This window comes from Monopterus albus, unplaced genomic scaffold (genome assembly GCF_001952655.1).
Source record: "Monopterus albus unplaced genomic scaffold, M_albus_1.0 scaffold61.1, whole genome shotgun sequence".
In the NCBI taxonomy this organism is placed as follows: domain Eukaryota; kingdom Metazoa; phylum Chordata; class Actinopteri; order Synbranchiformes; family Synbranchidae; genus Monopterus; species Monopterus albus.
In genome coordinates, this window is record NW_018127941.1 from 1824121 (window position 1) to 1847057 (window position 22937).

The following is a 22937-nucleotide window of genomic DNA, read 5'->3' on the forward strand; positions in this document are numbered from 1 at the left end:
AAAGGAATCAAGTAAGTCAGCTTGGCATGAGGAAAATCTATTAAGCTGAACCAAACTTAAGTAGCCATGTGTTCTGACAAATGAAAATTTAGGAAGAAATGCTTCATGTTTTGAGTCTGAAACTGTGCAGCCTATTCATGAAAAATGTAGTCAAGTCAGTGTAATTAGAAATGTTACGACAGGGCATACACGTGGTCGTGTTGGAGTACTGCAGGTCTGCTGTGTACATTAAAGGCCTAACAGTGAAATGAAAAGACACTCAGAGGAGGGGTTGTAGCAGAGCCTGAGGTTGGTGTGACTGCAAAGACAATGATGCAACATCAGGTTAGTACCAATACAGAAAGACAAAAAAAGCCCCAACAGTGATTTGTACCATTATTTTTCACACACTCTCCACATTTCAACCAAACTACTGTACAACATAATCCAGCAGTCAGTGATCCTCCTCAATTTATATAAAAAAAAAAAAGACAAAAACTACCAAAAAACAAGCACTTGAGGCTCTGGGTCCAATTCAGTCAGTACATTCATCTTTGAAGCCAAATGTGGCAAAATGCAGTGAGTGCCTGAACTCTGGAGTGTTTAAACACCCCTCAGACTTTGAGTCAGTCATTAATGATACTTAATACTTTTACTTTGATCAATTTCATTTACTTATCCAAAGTATGTCTGCAAATATGTAAGAAAAAAAATGTGTTGTGCTGACAAACTGGGTTTCATTCTCCAAAGGGCTGATTTGATTCAAGTTAACACACCTGATATGTGTATAGATGAAATGTACCAAAATATCCCCACATCCCCCCCAAAAAAAATCATATTAAGGGCATCAAAGTGATCCAATAAAATGTTACCTTCAAGATTCAACAGAATTTGCACTAGACATCTCTTCCTGTGGAGTGATATGTCACTTCAGACAAACATTCTGTGCTTTAGCTAGCTGTGGTTTTATTGCCACACCTAATTTCTAAGGTGATTTGTATAAAAACTTGACAGCCTACTGAAAGGAGACTGTCCTGCGTGCCTTACTGCGTGTCCAGGTTAGGTAAATGACAGACTACATGAGCAGCAGGTGTCAGCCTCTGTGGAATTTGTAACAAACATAAATATATAATGTAAAGAATCTGTTGTGCACAGTTACTGAAATGTTCTGTCGCTCTTGTGATGTAGAGCTATGTCTGGGATTGGCTATTGCCCAGGGGTGAGGAGAGCAGCTACTCTTCAGTACACAAACCAAAGATACAGAGTAAGAACATTTGACTGAGAAGCTCGTCTTGGAGTGTTTTGCACATATTAAAAAGGCCTGACCATCTATCACCGCTCTGTCTCCTGCAGAAGGCTTTGTTAAGCATAGGCAAACATTTAGATTACTGCAGGTACAGTAACAGTCCTTAGCACTTCAGCTTCACTCACATCAGGAGAAAAGGTGGAGGCCTGGAAGAAGGCCTGGAAGAATATTTTCTGATGTGCAACGTTCACATGGCTGCGACTTGCAGCTCAAGTACTCAAATGTGCAATACGACAGATGTCTCTTATGATTCTCAGGTCGAGGCAATGCCTCTGAAGCTGGGGAAGTACCCTTTTTCTACAAGGCAGCACAAGTGATGAGGACACTACTCATTTGTTCTAGTCTGCCACATCTGATAGACCTTCTCTTATTAGCTGACAGGTTGAATTAACGCTAAAACTTATATCAGCAGTGTAATAGAGAAAAGCATCACTGATATGGCAGAATGTGACATAAGGCATGTGCCACCTTAACCCCTTAATGTGGTGCACTATAAAAAAGGCCAATCAATGAATAAGTTAAAATGTGTAACATACCTATAGCAACAGTTCATACTGGTTGTTGCAGGACTAATCATCTTTGTGTCCTTATATACACAATACAGTCAGGAACAGTACAAGGCACACATTTAACAGCTGAATTATTACAAAGATAAATAAACAAAAAGGAACAGTTCTTAAGTAGTGTGCTCTCCTCCAACTCTACCCACTGTATCTTCACTGGTCTTCTCTGCAGCGCTGTCTTATGTGCCACTAGCGTTCTTTTGTGGTGACCTCGAAGAAGTTAAAGTGTGCTAATTTGATTGGTTTGTCACACTGTAGTGGGGCTAGCAGCAATCAGCTGGGCCATGATGGTGGCGGTAGCTGTTCTTCACTGTAGCGTGTTTATTAGATGCTGTCTACAAAGCTGCCAGGGAACAGTCCGGTCCTGCCGTTCCTCTGCAGTGTGCCTTTGAACCAGCCGTCCTCCCTCTTCCTGTGAACAAACACAATGTCGCCCTCCTTAAGTTCCAGCTCAGCCTCACTCTGGGGAGGATATGACACCACCACCCTGTACCTGGGGACAACAGTCAAAGGAAGAGTCACTGACTGATGAACAATGTCAACTAATCAGTCATGATTCCTGTGGTATAGTATTACACCTTCTCTGCACAGGAAAGCGTATCAGAACAATCACAGTGGCATGAAACTGTAGATTTATATCACTGTACCTCTCACATATGATTGGCCGTGAGTCATGGTGTTGAGATAAAAGAGAAGAGCATGGCTGGCGAGGAGGAGGAGCGATAGGAGCACATCCATCAAGGGGACTGCCCTTCCGATGGGAGGACTCTGGGACTGAGGAGGAGGAAGAGGCAGATGCAACAGCAGCAGCAGATTCAGGCTCAAGGCAGCTGAAAGAGCCAGGAGGAGGGGAGGTGTCATGCCCCACAGCGCCATGCAGCACCTCTCCAGCAGCAGCCTGTTCAGCCTCAAGGGTAGGAGAGGAGGGGGGAGAAGGACGAGACTTCTTCTTATTGGAGGACAACAGCTTCAGAAGACTTTTCTTTTCTCTCTGCAGCACAAAGACAGCACAGTGTTTTATGTTAGAGAACTGCAGCACCTCCAGAGGCAACACTAGTCATTTTCACAAACCTCAGACAGGTGTAGTCTATTGCCTGGGACTGTTACCATCTGTCACCGACACACAAAACTAATGGGAAGAAATTGCAGGTTTTAAGTGTGAAAAACCATGACTACTGTCTGGTAAAACAGAACAATCAACAGACACACAATAACTAGCCATACATAATAATTTAGATGGATTCTGTAACAAGATGAAACATGCAAACAATACCTAAAAATGACTACAGCAATGGATAGTTAGATACAGAGCACGTTATTTAAGGTCATGGAAGACGTATCCAACCTTGACATCCTTGTCCAGTCTGCAGGGAAGAGCTGCGCTATTGGACATAGGATTGAGAGCAGAGCTGTTCCCAGGGCCAACAGGCACAGGTCTCAAAGCATCCCCCTCCAGTGATGCAGCACTGACATTGGGTGGGGTCAGAGAGGCAGCGGCACAGCCCATTGCCACTCCAGCCCGGGTGCAGCCTTGGGCAGAATTGGAGAAGGGCTGTTGACACACTGCAAGATGTGGGAGATAGGTCACTGGTGCTGCAGACTGGATGGGTGTCACTGCTGCTGTGGGCCGGTCCTGATTGTGACATGAGGCTGTAGATTGGATATAAAACAATAGGAGACATTTAAAACCCCTTTCACATAACAAGGAGAGATTCACTAACCCTTTTCCTCCCAGGTAATGTACCTGTCCTGACTGCATTGCGAGCCTGATTCACAGTCATCTGGGAGCTCACATGCAGTGGGACTTTTGGCTGTTGGCCAGTGGCTGTTTGGGTTGCTGTTACCACAGCTGCAGGTTGGGAGCTGGCAGGTGCAGCACTAGAGCACACTGTGATGGGTTTGTTGAAGTCAGGCCCCGGGACAATGGCCCCAAGGGGTGCAGAAGAGGAACTGGCGATGGTGACCGCTCTGCCAGCCTGAGTGCAAAGACTCATGGGCACTTTGGACTGGGCGCTCCCAGACATGGTCCTGAGGGGAGAGAATGCAAAGAGGTTTAAGGCCCTCTCTGAGGTGACAGAAGAGCATTACACTTGTACATGTCAAGACGCATTTAAGCATCATAAAACTCGCTGGTTCTGTGAGTCTGTGGTCTGGCTTCCAACTAAATGTGAAGGAACCTTTTGAAAGCTCACAAAGAGAAAGAAAAAGAAATACAAATTGGTGCATTTCCTTCAAGCGGTAGAAGGAGATCAAGTACGGTAAATGGTTTGTTGGAAGATGGCGGTATAGGCAACGTACCATAACATACATGGCTGTAATACAAAAGTAGAAGAAGCAGAGTTTACAAACTGGAGACAAAACAGAGAAACTGGCAAATGGAGTAAACGTAGAGCGGTTATATACAGTTATGTTTTTTCCTGGATGAGGCTGAGGAATGTCTCCACCTGCTGCCAGCCATGTTTGCTTTGTGCATTATGGGAAACCATTTCTCCATCAGCAGAAACAGCCATCAAGTGAGTTCAATGTTCGCTAAGTCAGAACTTATTATGCAAATGTGTTTCCATCTCCAATTCTGCACACTGACTCTTTTTTGCATAAGTCAAAAACCACTTTAAGGCAGCGTAAAAACCTTTTGGTGAATTAGAGGATTTTTTTTCTTCAAATTTTGGCATTTCCATCACCTTTTTCTGATGCAGTACCTCAAAATACACATAAAACAGGGTGAGGGAAACCCAGCTTATGAGTCCTTACAATTAATCCAATTCGCATTTTTAAATCAACATGAGATTTTTTTGGTCCTAACAAACTCTTGCTTTGTACAAGATTCCAAAATTCAAGATCGTATGATCTCTGTCCTGGTAAAGCTGAACTGTGTCTGTGATCAAACAGCTTCATCACCTTTCATCACCTGAGGTAATAAATAAAATAAAAACATTACAAATATATCACATATTTTAATTTATAATATTATAAAAATATTACTATGGAATTATTAGCCTATGTCTTATATTACAGAAAAATGGATGTGAAACCAGGCGTGTGTATGTGTGAGTGTACAATATGTCAAAAACAATCAATTACTCACCACAGTTTAATGACTGACCTGCTGACTGGACTCATGTAGTTCCCAGGGAAGACTCCAATCTTGCCAGTGTGCATAGAAGTGCCTTTGAACCAGCCATCCTGGCAGCGTTCCAGCACCAGAAACATCTCTCCCTTCCTTAGCTCCAGCTCATCCTCCTTACGGGGAGTATAGGGGAACATTGCCACATAGCTAGATCCAGAAAAAGAGTCAGCAAAGAGGAAGTGTTTACCAAGCACAAACACACACTTACACGTTGTTTACATCAGTTCAGGGGACTTTACACTCATTTCCTGGAGACTTACCCTAACCACTATTTGCTGAACCTAACCTTAAAACTGTTCAACATTTTGCACAGCACGCCATTTGTTCTGGATTTATTCTGCTTTCTAGCTGTATATATATGTCATCATCTGCTCTGAGACCCTCCAGGAGAGACTGTGCCCTCTGACCCAGAGGGATGTTTTCAGTCTCCTTTCAGTGCTGTCAGGGGAAGGGATCATAAATGCCTGAGTCCAACATGCACACAAAGACAGATGATGGCTGGAGAGCAGGCATGAGTGGATCTAATTCATATCAGGTGTGCTGTGTCTTGGGAGAGTAATGAGGGGAAAGGTGAGGGGTTCAAAAGCCAAAGGTAACAAAGAGGATCTCCAATGGGACCCAGGAAACAGTTGCCCACTGGTTCTGACCCCTTCACCTGTGCATAAGCTCACGCTCTGCACTGACAGCCGAGGGGGTCTCACACACATAGACGAGGACCGCCCCCGTCTGAACTGAGCATGTGTGTTAAGGCCCTAGGCCATCAGTGTGCAAAACCACATCTGACAGTTCACTGCACATTTAAGAATACTGCATATTTCTGTGTGGAACTGTTTTTATAACTCACACTGTAGGTCTTTGTCTCCCACTTTGGTCGCTTGTGCTGGGGGAGGGTCTCTGTCCAGCAGCCAATGCATATGCTGCTCCACCAAGAGAGGACTGTGGGGGAGGAGGTGGGGGTGGTGGGAGAGCATCCTGTAAAAAAAGAAAAGAAAATCATAAGTTAGACAGGATCAACATATAATTACTAGTTCACAACAATTCATCTCATTTCCTCTCTGTCTGAAGCAGAAAGGCTAAAAACAGCGTAACATGAGCCTTAAAAAAACAAAACAAAACAAAAAAAACAGTATGTGTTGCGTAAGTCAAGAAACCAGTTTGTTTATAAGCAACAAAGAGGGACAAAGAATGAGAGATCATCTGTCATCTGGGTCAGTCCCTCCAGTTCGCCGACACTATGGGAGAGTCTGCTTTGGCAAACATCATAGTCTTGTCCCTGACTTTACCCTGCAGCTGAGAGTCTCCTATTCTGCTTGTTAGTTTGTTGCTAGGAGACCACATAGCTGGATGTTAAATCCATTGCAGTATTTAATTGGGACCATATGAAATGAAAAACATGTCTGTAGACACACTTCAGTGCAACCCTCAAACCAACCATGAGTGGATTCATCTTGACTCACTTGTTTTCCTTTGTTGAACTTCTGTAATGTCAAAAGAGACTCAGACTTTTGTCTAGGGGCTAATGATAGTAGCTTTCATAAGATTTTCACTGTATGCTTTGTGTGCTTCTAGGCTGCATCATTAAAATTAACTCTCCAACCTACTGTGTCAACACTTTTTGAAAACTCAAATGAGTCCTCAGGAGTTAGAACGATGGTAAAGACAACTCTTACACCTAGGAGCGAGATGAGTCTTCCCATGCTCAACACTGCCAGCACTGAGCAGCAGAGTAACAGCTTCCACGACACAGTGGGGGAGGAGAGAGTCACTCAGACAGCCCTGTGGTATGTGTGCAGGCCTATGTGTATGTGTGAGTGTTGATGTGCGTTTTGGTTCACTGCTGACGCTTGTGCTGAGATAATTAGGTTGCCTGCGGGCTAGAGAAATCATCTGTACAAAAACATCATGTAGGGTTCCCAAGTGAAGCAGAGAGCAACAATACAGTGGCCACTGACATGAACTCCACATGCCAGAGCATACACACTGACAGACAGGAAGTGTGCGTGCTGTTTTGTGTGGGCTGCAGGGATTTCTTGACATTTTTAGTTGCACAGATTTTTTCCCCCTCAGCAGAAATGCGTCAGAAACATGTTGAGATGTAAAATTTTAGATCAAAGTCACTCTCTTCATGGAATTTGTTGACAAATTGTTGGAAAACACCGTAAAGCTTCTTACTCAACACAGAATCCAGACAGTTTGAAAAAACTATGCTGCCTGTTGACAGTTGATTACAAGTCTTCTCATCTGAATAAATTCATCTTCTTAAGGTGAGCAGACACTGTACAGATTTGTCCGATTTTTAGCAGCCATGCCTGCAGAAATTCTGTTGTCCTTTTGGTGTACAGGGTTAGCAGGGTCCCGCGCCCATTTTACGGCCCAAACAACCAATGATCTTCCTCCCAGCTGTGCAGATGGATTTCTGGCATGTCAGAAATCTGGTCGGCTCTGTTGTAGATCCACAGTTCGAAGTTATTTCAGTGAGGTTGTGCGAGTACAAAAGACAACAGCGTAGCAACACGACACAGACGAGATATCACATTTTGTGCACAGTATCAACTGAAGTGGGACCATGGACCGCATATATATTTAGAAACCGTATATGGACGAAGCTAATCGAGCTCTGGCAGCACTACGCTGTACAATGTGTCATCAAAACGTTGCCATGGTCTGCAGCAACAGGAGAACTGCTGAGAGCAGATTACAGCTGTTCATCAGCTGTATAAAGCCAAATAGCTAAAGGGAACACTTTCTTTCTTCTGGTTGACCTCACCTTTACTAGAGTTGTTAATGAACACACCTGACCCAGGGTTCTGTTCACACATCCAGTGCCAGCACCCATGTCACGACCGAGTGAACTTACAGTGTGAGCTGTGAAGTCACAGATTCTGGCTGTGCAGTTGGACCAATTTAAACGTATAGCATGAGTTAGCACATCGTATACGATCAATAAAATTTGTAAAGTGTCTGCTCGGCTTTAGGGGAAAGTAAAAGTCTTTACATTAACAATACTATGTACACTGGTTGATTTAAGCGCCTGTTAGAGATCATTTTATATTTTATGCAGATGTATTCAACCCTTATATTTCTGCCATACATTATGTTTTTATTTAATTCTGAAGTGTTGGATTAAAATATCAGCTGCCTTAAATGGATACAAACAATGCTACAAAATGACATACACAGAAACACAGTGTCAACTTTCTAAACACTATGGAAATTGTCTGAACTGTAGTAGAGAAAACATTAAGTGAATACCTAACTGCATGTTTCTCTTTACTTTCAGCCATAGTAACATGTCATATATTTTTATGTTGCTTATGTTATGCATTTAGTATTTTAGGTAAAGCAGCATATAAATTTTAAACTGATTACTGCAAATGTGGTTTTTTGTGTCTGTGTGGTGCTTTGGCCTAGTGGTTGTAAGATGTGTTAACACCTGTAGAGGAGTCCACCTACCACAGGGATGGACGTGTGGCTCGTCTCTGGGGGAAATGTGAAGACCGTTGCTGTGGTAACAGGACTACTAGGGGGTGGGGTCACAATTAGTCCAGTTGTGCAAATGTGTACCTGTCAACAAAAGGGACAATGTGGACCATCAAACAAGCAATAACTAATTCAATGTAAGAGAGAAGCTCCACTCCTAAGTGAAGATTAAAACTATAATAGACAAAAATAGACAAGGCTGTAAAGTGGTCTTATTCTCATTAATTAAAAATCAGGAAGGAAGCAAAGGACATGAAGGAGTCATGTATCATCATATGGGAAGTCTGATGACCTACAGAGATTCAAAGCACAACACAACACTTTTTGAAAATGCCCCCTACTCATCTGTCACGCTATGTGAAAATTACTTTTGTATTAGTAGGGAACGATTAATTGCATTTGCGATTAAATCGATTTTCTAATCGCAATAGGTGCAATTATAGTCTGGTCACGTGACACACGAGCGCAATCTGCAGATGACGCAGTATCTTATCACACTACGGTGTAGCATAACTTGTTACTTGACCTGCTGTAAAATGGCCTCGGGTTCGACACAACCAGACCCTGAACCAGAAACTTTAGTGCCAAAGAGGAGCAGCAGTTCCGCTGTGTGGGGTCAGGTATTGTGCAAAACCTGCCTTGCTAGCGTTGCTACCTCATGTGGTAACACAACGAACTTGATTCAGCACTTGAAAAAACACCACAAAGCCATGCATGATAGTTGCTTATCTAAAATGCAGCAGACCGGTTCATTTAACATTTAAAAAGTGCAGTCTGCATGTTTACATATGTTTATTACAGTGACTTAGAATCCTGTGAATACTGAGTGTGGTAAAGCCAGATTTGTTTTTCTATTCCTGCACTTTAGTTTGATGTTTACAACAGGCCTTTTTGACACTTTATGTTGGCATGTATTGCATGTTTTCAAGAAGTCAACAAATCATTCTGTATTCTAGTGTAATTGAAGTGTTTAAACAAAAATGTCATTCATATAAATTCATGCATCATTTAATTTCATCAAATAACATGCCTGGTCTTATGTTCAATCTAATATTATGTTGCTCATACTATATAATGACTTAGTGCTTGTCTTTGGCTTGAAGTTTAATACAGAAAACGAACAGCTAATAAAATCGCACAATAAATCGCAAGTTTGGGGGGGGAATCGCAATTAGATTTGCTCAAATCGTTCAGCCCTATTTTGTATCCTGGTGACATAGCCATTACCACAATAGTGGCCTGACAATCTGATTGGTAAATGGAAACCAGGTGACCACTGACGACCAGTCATCCACATGACTCATTCTGGTGCCGTAGTAAAAAGGCCATATTGTTGGACACACAATATCTCACTGTAGCCTGTGGTCTCTCTCCATGCACGACTGCTCCAGACATTCAGGCTTCACGGCTTCTCTGCCTATTGTAAACCAAGTGTGCAGAGGAAAAGCAACATGCAACAGCGTGTTCAACTGTGATACTGTGAGTGAGATGGCTGCCTGGAAACAAATGAATATCAATGAAGTCCAGGGCAGGTACTTTATGCTATCGGAATAAATACATTTCTTTTAGAATTTAGGAGGAATGCCATTAAAGGCAACCCATTTTCTTTCCTTGACAATTCATCCTCATCTTATCTAGTACACTGGTAGATTTCCAAGACTGCTTACTCAGCAGCCTGGTTTTACCTTTGTGTTCTTTTGGTCTGCGTTTGGAAGGAAAGAAGGTGGTTAAGAATGAAGGGGGAGGGAGAGCCATGCAGTACCTGCAGATACCTTCTATTGTGTTTTTATTAAACGGTGACCTGTGAATCAAATGCACAGTTAGCGCTGTCACCAGGGAGGATCCGTTTACAGCAATTTGAAGAGAGGTTTCTTCAGTTCTAAAATTATGCTGATAATGATTAGTGAAAAGAGGCCAGGTCTGGACTCCCTAAAGCATGATTACACCTTCTGCATGAAGAGAACTATCTGACATATAAATCTTATCAACATTAAAAAGTTTTAGTTAAAAAGAAAAAAGAGACAATCCTCAAGATCCACTTCACTGTAGACAAGCACTCTCCTCATCTCCCTCTCACAAAGAAAAACACGCTCTAGATCAAAGATTAATGACACAGCTTAATAAGGAGTTCTGGAACATGGCATCCAAAAAAACCTCCAGACAACACAGAAAAGTACATTCAAGAGAAAACAGCATACAAAAAAGCAGAAAAATTGAGTTCGCGCAAAGCTCCCAAGGCCCAGAAGTCTGAAAACAATGTGGATGTCAGTGCATACACAATGAAATCGCTCTCAAAATATTGTCAAACCACCAGCCCTTAAAGGCTGCCTGTATATTGTTTAGACAAAGAAGAAAGCCAGCTATTGTGCGATCCCTCCAGCCAACAATAAGATAAGACCAAGATCATTTAGAAATCCTAAGAAGATTCCCTTTACCTATTAATACAATGAATTAATTTAATAGTTCTAAACCCCCATAGAATGATATAACCTTTTTGAATCAAGTGCTTACACTCTTTTCTTCTTATTAAGTCATTGAGCATCTCAAACAAAGATAAACTAGCACAAAACATGTCTTGTTGCTGTCATGTTGGGATTGGTGTGGAAACCTTGAGGGCTAAACTGGAGTGTTTTTTATGGACAAGTGGAGTCATGCATCTGTTAAGTATTTTTAGTCAGATAGATATTGGATAGATACTTTATGTATTAGAAATGTTTAGTGGAGATAGGATGTCTAGTTAGACTGTTAAATGCTTAGTCATGCTTATGAGTTTCTACAGGGTACATCTGGTCAAGGATAACTAGAGAGAAGAGTTGATGACTGTCAGCAGACAGGATGTTTAATATTATTATTATGACGTGTATAACTGTAGCCTTAGCCATAATAGGTTCTTATGTTTAAGCCACGACATGTTACTAGAGGTCGTGAGAATGTTTTTAGCTACACACCACTTAACCAACAGACACACACAGGCCTGGTGGGTTCAGGGTCTTTCATCTTACATCTGCCTGCGAGCAGTTTGGAGGTGCAAGATACCTGAGCGTGTAATGTTAATTTTATCTGTGTTCATGGAATAAATCAGCACTGTTTTGAAGTTACTTGGACTGTCTCGTCTCTCATAGTCAGTATGGTAAAAAGTACCGGGTACAACACATCTGTGGTTTCAAATGGTTGGATGGAGCATTAAGGGGAAAAGTGAAGTCAACCTAAATGCTGACTGAAGGAAAGTGGAGTCTTTGAAAAGCAACAAGCATCGTGTGAAAACAATAAGAGCTAAAGCTGAACCTGTTTTCCAGCTGCATGACTGTGACTGTCTTTATGCAATTAAACACCAGTGAAGAAGATATTGAAGAGTCAGCTGGAGGCATCTCATCCAGTACATTTAAGTAAAGAATGCCACAGTGTGAACACTAAAAAGTCGATAGGCAGTGGGGAAAGGATAGAGATGTGTGAGCCATGCATATTTTAATGGATGGAATTGTCTAAAATAAAAGGTGTTCAAATGCTAATCCTTATTTATTTCTACTCTGCATTCATGCAAATGTATCATTTTTTTCCAGTGCTGCAAAGCTGCCCTCCTTTATGACAACTGCCCTAGGTGGACAATTTATAGCATCAGGAGAGTAATATCTGGTATCTAGTGTGGAGCTACTTAGTCTGAAAATGCTGAAAGCCCCATCGCTGCAATGCTACCATTTCACAGGGTTGGAATATGAACGCTAATTTCAATGCAACCAATACAAAAAGGCACCTTAGAAAAAAAACACATCCAACAGAAAACAGCAACATATCTCAGGTGTTGCAGGTGCAGGCAACACTGAAGCAACAAAATGTGGAGAGTACCTTTACGCTACAAGAGATGTTACACCAGGAGACTGACAGTTACAGAGAAGTTGACTGAATTTACCATGTTTCATAACCAGCCTGTTTGTGTGGTCAAAAATATTTGTTTTTCACTGCCATATTATTTTTTTTGTAGCCATGCTACCATCAAGATACTACAGTATATGTTTGAAAATGCCATACTGGAGATGTACAGCAAGGTCCATGACCATCTACACATTTTCTTCACTGATGGGACTGGTATTAGTTTGTCCACCAACAACTGGAGCTGGTTATTTAGGGCTGCCTAAATTGGAGTGGTTATAATAACTTGATGTTAGTCAGTTTCTTGTTTAAGAGCCACATCCTTCTACATACTGGTCAAAGACTAAAGACAAAAAACTTTAGGGCAAAGACATTGTCCTAGAAATGGCTGAATACAGTTTATTTTGCCTCTTAGACAGCATATTGAGTAAAACCCCTTACAATGCAGTAGACACTCTCCTTCACCCCCCTCCCTTCCTATGGCATATCTTACCTGTGAGGGTGCACTGCAGGAAAGCCCCCCACTCATCTCTCCAATTCGGGCAGCTGCTGTGGGGTTGCTGGAGCTAATCAGGACTGGCCCACTAATTTCCATGGAGTGACGCTGGGGGGGAGGAGCTAGCATGGGTTTGTGGGACATGGTGAGAGAAGTGAAGGAATGTCGCTTCTTGCTGTTTTTCTTCTCTCCTGCCCGCTGGGCACCATTGCTCTGGGGTCCCGAGGCGGCTCCCTCACCTGAGTCTCCACTGGAGTCTGATGGCTTGTCCAACTCTATAAGCTGCCGAGCTGCCGAGTTGAACTATGAGAGAGGAAGAGAGACAGGGGGCACTGAACAGAGCAGTAAGGAGGAAATAGCAGCTAGAAGTGGAGTGAGGGTGATAGGAGTATTAAAATGATCATGCAAACTGTCACTCTCTATAATAAAGCTGACTGTCATGGAAGACCTCAGTCTTTATCTCGTCAGCAGGCATGGTGTGCAGCAGAAGGCTCTCTCGTGTCTATACACCAGACATGTTAGTCTGAGGGACTTCAAACTGCAGGCTTTGTGACCCTTTCAGGCACCGTAATGTGCGACTATAAGGTAAAAATCAAAGGAGGAACACAAACGGTTTTGGGAAATCACAGGGTGCTCTCGCTCACTGTCACGTGTAGCCTCCAGCAGCCCCCTCTACATAGGGCATAATAACTAAGCATTTCACTCCAGCCCAGGAAACAGTCTGTGCAGGTCCATCACTGACATGTCAGCACATTAAGGCAGATGAGAAGGATTACGAACAAAATACCAGGCGAGGAACCCTAATCTCATTAAATTTAAGACCACCTTTAAGAGCAGAATATTGACAAGGAGACAAGAAAAGTTAACAAAATCTACAAAGGCAATGACAACACTGTAACCTAAATATTGACTGGCTGTGCAAAATCATAAGAACCTTTTAGCCCGCTCTATGTGTGTGTAATGGCACTGCTTTTTGTTTATGAAACCTGAACATGACTGCATACTACATAGTCAGAAAGAAGACAACTAAATGTTATATTCTGCAGCATTAGCTCCTGCAGTGTAAAAACATCTAGCCTGTTTCTGAAAACCTCACTTAGTGAACATAACTGTCAACACAAAAGTATAGTATCCATTTGAAATGAATAAAAAAAAGTCACAGCTTTGAAAATAAAGTTCTCCCACAGAGTAACCTTAACACATTTCTTCTAGGTTTCAATCCAATACCTTACCCAAGACAAACATGATTCTGAGACACTATTCTTGAGCCAGTTTCAACATTTTTTTTCTGCGTTTATGATACTGTATCAATAGAATACATGCCGTCACTGACATGTTTTAAGTGAAAAATCAAATCTTTAAAGGGCACAGATTTACTTCATTCTGTTTGGATTACTCGTTAAGACCTTAAGTGAGACCTGTGAGCTTGTGGAGGGAGGGAAGGTGACTTTTTTGTGATTCTATGAAACATATCAGCTTTTCGTAACTAAGACAAGTATTGTACACATTTCTCAAGGTGTATCAGGAAAGAAGACTATGTTCAAAAGATCTTGGCATGTTGCTGATCTTCAAGAGGCACTTGCTCCACCAGTGATTGGTGACAATTTGACCTGAGTCTAGTTAGTTTTCTTACCTCAACATATGAGATGGGGAAAATTCCAATTTTATCTCCCAACATTCCCTCTGCCCAGTTTTCATCCACTCTGCGGATCACAGTCAGAATATCATCCTGAAAATGACAGAGTGGCACTGCGTGATTAAAGAGGCTGCTAACTAAAGAGTGTTTCTTTTCCACAAGAAACAAACACTGAACAGTCGGGACAATATTTTATTAGAGGAAACATGACCAAGAAAAACAGTCAGGTCTAAAGCATGTTTGGAAAACCACTTGGTAAGCTTGCTTCTGTTTTTTGCTCATGTGCCATTTAAACAAGTGATGACAGAATACAAAAACATCAAAGTATGTCCCAAACAGCTGGACACACAACTCACACACTCAATTACTGTAGCTGAGCTGTGCCTAGCTTTATATGGCATTCATCCTCTCCAACTTAATTACAGGTGTTCATCAAGAAGCCTTGCTCAAACTCTAAACCATCTCTCTGGGCGTAGCAGTAAACAACCCTCACATTCTAACACACACACACACACACACACACACACACACACACAGTCACTTGAGAAAATGAATGCTTCAAAGACAGTGCCCCTGCAGTGAGAGGTATTTTTGCTCTACTGCAGTGACCACGTGGCAGAACTGTGTGTGTTGCAGTGTCTCACCTTGGAGAAGGGCAGACAGTCCTTGTCTGCCTCCTTGTCTTTCAGCTCAAAGTCATAGAGAGCCTTACACTGAGGTGGTGGCTGTGGCAGGGGCTTGATGACCTGGACAAAGTTAGTGGGAAAAAAGCCATGCACTCCCCCCATCTCCCCGTGGTACCAGTTCTCATCCACTTGCCGACGCAGGATGATAATATCACCCTTACTGAACTTGAGGTCTCCTGGTTCCTTGCCATCGTAGTTGTAGAGTGCCTTAGCACAAGGAAGCTGAGGTACACCCTGAAAACAGAGAGTGGGAGTAACAATAAGATGGCTGAAGAAAAAAAAAAGTTCACAAAAATAAAGGCAGAGTTTGGCCAAGATCAGACAGAGTGCATTTTGCAACATGTAAAAGACCTGGCGCATCTCACTGCCTGTTTCTGTTGAAGCTTAAAGCAGCTTTATGCATTTTTGTTACTAGGCAACCACAGAATCACCATCCTTACCCTAACTGCTATCATCTCTAAACATTTATATAAACATTCATCACTTATCTAAACAAAAAAAAAACCTATATAATTGTCTTATTTTACTTCTTATCTAGGCATAAAACATGGACAGTTGGAGGGCACGTGCTCTGGCTCTGAGGGCGAGAAGTTGTTCTCAAACAGACATAGAAAGGGAGATCTGTGTGGATACAGGACACCCTCAGAAAAAGAAAAGATCACAGATGAAGGTCACTTCAAAGCTATTTTAGGATGAGTCGGGGACAATTATCGAGCTTCATATCACCAAAATGACGACCAACTACACCAGTCCATCTGTCCTGCTGAGCCACTGAGCCTGTGTCTGGGGTAGGTCGATACTATATTCTGGGTCACCATCACTGATAGTTCACCTCTTACGTTATCTGATTGGGTAATGGGGAAAAAAATGGCAATAGCATTAGGCACTTTTCTGCTCTGAGTTGAAGGATTTTCAACTGGAGGCATTCAGGGCGCTCCTTCAAATACCACGCGGCGCAAAGGCCGGATAAGCGCGAGGCACAACACAAAAGCAGTGAGCAAAATGCTTCACTCTCAATAGAAACTACTACAAATAGACACCCCATGATGCTAAAACGCACTCTGTCTGATCGGGACTGTTGTACCCGGTACTTTTTACCATACTGACTATGAGAGATGAGACAGTCCAAGTAACTTCAAAACAGTGCTGATTTATTCCATGAACACAGGTAAAATTAACATTACACGCTCAGGTATCTTGCACCTCCAAACTACACGCAGGCAGATGTAAGATGAAAGACCCTGAACCCACCAGGCCTATACATTATATCCCTTCGGTTGGGCTAGCCCCATACTACACAGAAACGTCAACCGAGACGTCTCTGTTACCAGCTTTGCAGCTGGTCATAGCAGTAGTCAAAACATGAAGTAAATCAATGTGTGTGTCTGTTGATTAAGTGGTGTGTAACTAAAAACATTCTCACACGACCTCTAGTAACATGTCGTGATATTAAACATAAGAACATATTATGGCTATGGCTACAGTTATACATGTCATAATAATAATATTAAACACCCTGTCTGCTGACAGTCATCAACTCTTCTCTCTAGTTATCCTTGACCAGATGTACCCTGTAGAAACTCATAAGCATGACTAAGCATTTAACAGTCTAACTAGACATCCTATCTCCACTAAACATTTCTAATACATAAAGTAGCTATCCAATATCTGACTAAAAATACCTAACAGGGACCTTACGCTGTATTCCAGTTCAGTTTATTGCCTACATACTGATTCTAAGTGGCCATAGGTGTATAGTAGATTCAAACCTAAATAGTGACGAAATCAAGTGGATTTGGTATGCCGAGCAAAAATAAAGAAATGAAGGAATTGCTGACAGCTTTTAAAAATGATACGGTGGTGAGCTAGAAAATCTTACATAACAGAGAAATAATGCACAAATAATACTGAACAATAGAAAAAAAAACAACGACCTTTCAATATTTAAGATTTACAGCTCTGGAAAAAATATATTTCTTTCACTTTGTGAAGTCAAGTTTGCTTTATAGTAGAGATGTGGGATACAGGTTTATTTCAAAAGGTACAGGATTCATGCAAAGTTAATCACAGATCAAAAGCACATTTTTCAGAAAGGTACCAGGGCAGTGTTAGAGAACACAAGAATGGAAAATATTCAAGCTAAGGCTCAAAGAAGACACTAACAAACTTGTCAGTGATCCATTTAAAAGCCATCAAATTTCAAAACTGGTGAATAAACTAGAAACTGGGGCAGATGGCAAATGACAGGATTTAGATTTTCTGACACTACATGGTAAGAAGACACAAATGTGTGTGTTTCTACAGAGGAAGTAAAGTACCCTGCTTGTGCCTTGATAGTGAAAAGGTCGACAGTATGTTGTGTGTTCACAGTATAGGTGTGATGAGCTTGGATGGTTGCGACTAGCTGACTAACGCCTTCAGATGGCCCAGGGCTCTGTCCTTTTATCTTGCAGAGGAAGGTTTTGTATCTCGGCCTGCTTGCCTGGAGCCCTGAAAGGCCCATTCAGGGAATGACAATCTGGGGAAAGAGGGATAGCAAGTAGGGGGGAGAAGCAGGATAGAGAAGCATCAATGTTCTCCATTCAGGGTGGGTGTCCATGAGGAGGGCTTCAGTCCACACCAACCCCCTGCCATTTATTCTACTGCTGTTAGACGTCCTTTGCAGTGATCAGAATCACAAAACACTATTAACCGACTGCATTGCAACTCTGAAAATGAAACTGAATTTTACAAATATAGACAGTGACTGGAAAACTGTCTAGACTTCAGGCAGATATTGGCAGAGTGAAAATGTGAGCCAGAGAGAAAAGGGTTAAAGCAGAGTCTGGAGCAGGCTCTGGAGTCTTGTTAAAAGGCTAATGAACCATTTAAAGGCTCAGAGGAGAATAAAGGTACAGAGTGAGCTGTGATGGTGAGCCAGGGTGACATTACCCTGCTGCAGAGAATCGCACTGCCTATCAGTCTCTGGCTCTGCTGCTCCAGCATGTGGTGAAAGAGAAGGGGGAGGAGGGGGTAATGCAGCCCCCCTGCACACTGCACTGGAACTGGGCCTCCTTTCAGGGGAAAACAGGCCTTTTGAGTCCACCCAGGCCTGGCAGGGACTTTAGTGATGAAGGTGCAAATGAAAGTGGAAGATGTATCATTTTTGTTTCCAATGGCAATAGAGGTTTGTGCTACACAAAACAAACGGGCTCTGATTACAAGGTAAATATGGCATGCTTGTCCCCTTGAAACCAAGACATTTGTAAGCACTGGTTTATACACCAAGGCCAAGACTTAATAAAACCTTTAGTAGTAGCACAGTGTTCAAAGTCAGGATTGTTGTGCAATTGCTTTTGCACATGCAAACAAAGGTTACTGCATGTGCTAAACACTTTACTTGAATAATGTATGCTTTCTGTGGCTTGATTAGGTGTCAAGAGTTCCCTACTGATTTATACCAAATTAGTTTAGGGAAACACACACGCACTCACTTACTCTTGACATAATATTATATTTAGGTCCAACACTGTCTACTTGATCTCGCTGTCCTGGCCTCGTAAAAGAGGGGCTTGTCAGAAGAGTTATATTTCTGTTTTACTCAGCTTAACATAGTGTGAGGGACACAGAGAACCAAGAAGGATTGACTGTCAGGGTGTCTGGATGCAAGTGGTGGTGTGGGTGCCCAAGACAGAGTAAAATGGGAGAGTGATGGCTGTGAGAGTTAATATCCGGTTTGCCTCCATGGAGACAGTGCTGTTGTGTCTGCAGTGGACCTTCATAAAAAATTTAAAAAAAAGGCACCATTGGTGCTGAGCAAACATCCCCTCTGGACAACAGAGGGGACTGTGCTTTTCACAGAAATGTACAGAAGAAAGCTGAACAGTTTGTATCACATGCATGCTATACAGAAAAAGTCTCATCTGATGTTTCTAGCAACACAAACACACATAGATCTTCCTTGCCTTTATGGCTTTCAAAACGCCCTAACCCCGACCCCAGGGGCAGGGTGAGTCTAAGATACATCTTTGCATCCGTCTCTGAAAAGGCCCCGTCTTAAATTTAAGCTCAGAAAAGACAGAAGCATCATACTTTTCTGGTCCAAGATGTCGTTAACCTTTATTTATTCTGGGTGGGTTAGCTGAGAAGCCGCCTCTCTTTTTCAGCAATGCCCTACTCACATTCACACAGTTATACTCACACCCGGAAGCTGCCCACTACAACCACAGACTGACCTGTGGCCAATGAGCAGCTCCAATGGAGGAGTTTGGGTTAAGGACCTTGCTTAAGGGCACCACAGTGGTATTGATGGTGTTAATGAGGGTCGGGGCAGATTGAAACCTGCCAGGTTAAATGGACAGAGCCAGCGGCTGGACAAGTTTGCTTCTTTAACCTTTTAGGCCACTACTGCCTAGCTGCTGTTGCTCTAATGAGATTCTGCACTGCAGGCAATATCCTCTAGCCCTTTAAAAGATTACCCACTGCAGCAACACCTCACATAGATAAGAGGCTTGTTCTTCTTTACACTGAGGTCCCCAACATGGCCTGATTATGATTCACATCTATTATAATCAGCAATATATTGTGAATATATATATATTTTAGACTGCATCTTCTTTTGTTTTTACTTCTATATTAACAATAATACTTAAATATGCAATAATACCATCAAACTGGCAACATAAACAAATATAGCAGATAATTTTGTGACACAAATATTTGGGTTTGCAGACTGTGTGACACAGTGACAATTTCAGAGGTGTTGCTAATATTCTGACCCTCTCATTTATGTCAATGGGCAGGACAAAAATATACAGACACCTCTGAATATAATGTAGTCCAGTACAACACCACCTTTAACTATGACCTCAATAATAAACATATAATTGAATTTATACATTTATGACAATTTCACCAAAAACAAACATTTTGAGCTTCATAAACACAAACGTTAAAGCGGAGGTGTTGCACTTAAGTGCATACAGATGTACAGGTGGTCATAATGTTATGCCTGATCGGTGTATATTTACCGGTTAAATGGATGTTCTGAGCATTTAAAGTGTTAGCATTTATTAGCTGGATAAACATAACTACAACAGTTAATTAAGCAGGCTACACCAGGCAGATGCTTTCATAACCTCCTCGCATCACACCGAGTAGTTTATAAATGTAAATATTGAAGCTATCATGTTTATTTTTTACTTATCTATTTTTTGCTTTGCGTTTCGACAATCTGTTATCAGAAGGGACAAATTTATTGTTGCAGCATTAGAATATGACAGGAAAACAAGTGAAACATTTGTTTACCAATGTGCAACACTGCACACATCATACTTGTAACATAGTATGTTAATGCTGTTAACATACCTCTGTGTGTGAATAGGAGATTGGCAGACAGACAAAGACTAAAGAATAGGCAGAGCAGAGCATCAGCTGGCCTGTGCAATTACTCCTGTATTGCAGGTGATTCAATTACACCTGTGTGCTTCAGGGATCTGGCTGTTAGTGTTCTTTTGCACAGCATCGGATCACAACTGAATTATCCGAGTGTTCTGTTCTGCAGCCCAGCCAAATGTCAACAACCAGTGAGCAGACAGGCACATAGACAACGCATGCATGCATACATGTAAGACTGAGTCAAAAGGAGATAATTACGCTAAACCGTTCGCCTTCAACACAACTAGTAAAGGTATGGTTTCAACACTGTGTTGAACTTTTGTGCTATGCTTCAGACAACCAACTAGCACATAAAAATAAAAAAAATTATAAACCCGCACCCCTAGAGTAACTTCTTTTACAGCTAAATTGCTGTAAATTGTTTAACAGTCACCTTTTGTGACTGTCAGCAGTTCAAGGGTTGTGTGTAACCACAGGAGATAAACACCTTTACCGCCTATGTGTAAGGCCCAGACAAGACTCCATTTTCACCTCCAGCAGGGACTACTACTGTTAAAACAATGTGTGCAAGGGGGATAGTCCGCCTGGCTGGTAGCCCAAGACATGTCTACCAGAGAAGGATAATCACCTTTATTTGGCCAAGTACACACAAGGAATTGGTTTCTGGTACAGAAACAGAGAAAGAACAAAGCTGCATCTACCACACTGGCTGCATGTCGCAGAAACAGTCAGTAAACAGCTGTGCATTGCACTTTAATAGGGATGGGTAAACAAATAGGACTCGCATAACATTGTGCCAAACCAGCTAAATTGTTGCGACAGTTTTTCTTGTTTTAAAAGTAGACTATGATGTTTGAAAACATTTCTATTAAAATACAAATCTCACCTTTATGTGGTCTGTCCTAGTAGGGTTTGGTTTATTTTTCTCCTCATTCTGCAATTTGCTAAATAGTGTCATCCAGCCTTAATACATCCATGCATCATACCAATGAAGTGGGTATGATTTGAGTAGTCTACTTTCAGGGGTAGCCCTACTCCCCAAGCTGACTAAAAACCTGGGGGTTTCTTGGTGCAAAATACAAAAACCAGGCTACAGACAAAGAGAATCAGACAAAAGGTGGTGACAAAGTTTATGAAAGCGAATAGCCAGAGATAAGAAAAACTAACCCAGGACAAATGGGTGAGTGATCACATTCACAAATCAGGGCAGAGGCTGAAATTGTACATGTAGTTGCTTTTTGACAATGGCAATTGTATTTTCCTTCTAACATTTAAAATGTTGACATTTGTATTTTTTCACACACACACACACACACACACACATATATATGTGTATATATATGTATATGAGTATGCTTATTTAAAGTCGACCATTTATAAAACTCAATGTGTTAAACAGCTATGCTACTAATACTAGAAGTTCTTATTTAGGACATGCTTTAGCTGCACTGAAACAAATGGGTGTTGATTTCTACTGAGAAATACTACACCTGTTCATTTAGGTGAGATTTCCTCATTGTTGGACAAAACAACAGTGGTAATGAGGGTTGACCTCTCTGTTTTCCCTTGGATCTCATATTCTGAAATGTCCCACCAGAACTAAATGAGGTGTATCCATTATGATCAACACGCATTATATGAAGAATAGGATTCAATCAAAGAACAAAATTATGCTGTCAGTGCGGGACCTTCAGATGTACAGCACTTGTCACAGCAGACCCTCCCGGCACAGCTTTCTCTTCTGGAACCGTCTTCATCTCAGTCCAAAACAAAAGAAAAACTTCCATTATCTGGTTTCTATGGAAACTCCTCACAGGAGCACTTGTTTTGGCTATTTATGGGTCCCTTGACAGTGCAGTGAATCCTATAAAGGAGAGTCATTCTGCTAGTGTCCAGTTCTGGGAGAGAATGCAGTGATGGGGCCCGGGGCAGCGGTGAAGTTAATGGATTATAACCTCATAAAACAGTTCGACATTTTGGAAAATACACTTTTCACTTTCTTGCCAAGAGTTAGAGGAGACATTTGGGAGCACTTTGTATTAAGGACAGAAATAAGACTGAAGTGTCAAATATACTAATTTAGAAACATTAGTGTGTATTATAGTGCTGCACATATGTGTTCTCAATCTAACCAGCTCCTATTTTTTACAACAACAAAACCTGAAACCAGTTTAATGGTCACTGGGCATAAAAATAACTTGAAGGATTTAATTTATTTTTATAGTTTGTGATATGAAATCCCACATTCATTGACTGAATGTTGCTCCATAATCAATTTTACATGACAATATTGCATGCTTTTTGTTGGGCCGCTCTCCAGTGAGCCAGCAACAGCATTCAATAAATGGAATCTAATAGAAGGATTCAGAGTCCATGAAGTCTAAGTGATACTCAGCTCTAGTGTGATGAGAATCATTTATC

The 22937-nt window shown here is 41.7% G+C and overlaps 1 protein-coding gene across 4 annotated transcripts in view; it reads right to left on the reverse strand.

Annotated features, from left to right (window-relative positions):
- Nucleotides 1-710: 710 nt before the first annotated feature.
- sh3rf1 (SH3 domain containing ring finger 1) overlaps nucleotides 711-22937 on the reverse strand; it is a 36223-nt gene continuing 13996 nt past the window's right edge. For 3 of the 4 annotated variants that reach the window (XM_020603532.1, XM_020603533.1, XM_020603531.1), the window contains exons 3-12: nucleotides 15099-15374; nucleotides 14452-14547; nucleotides 12816-13121; nucleotides 8429-8539; nucleotides 5820-5947; nucleotides 4934-5122; nucleotides 3593-3876; nucleotides 3194-3498; nucleotides 2496-2839; nucleotides 711-2341 (exon numbers count right to left, since the gene is read on the reverse strand). In XM_020603532.1, the coding sequence (XP_020459188.1) occupies nucleotides 2173-2341; nucleotides 2496-2839; nucleotides 3194-3498; nucleotides 3593-3876; nucleotides 4934-5122; nucleotides 5820-5947; nucleotides 8429-8539; nucleotides 12816-13121; nucleotides 14452-14547; nucleotides 15099-15374 (2208 nt within the window). In that variant the 3' untranslated portion in view covers nucleotides 711-2172. The remainder of the gene's footprint in view (nucleotides 2342-2495; nucleotides 2840-3193; nucleotides 3499-3592; nucleotides 3877-4933; nucleotides 5123-5819; nucleotides 5948-8428; nucleotides 8540-12815; nucleotides 13122-14451; nucleotides 14548-15098; nucleotides 15375-22937) is intronic. The other variant, XM_020603534.1, reaches the window with a different exon arrangement.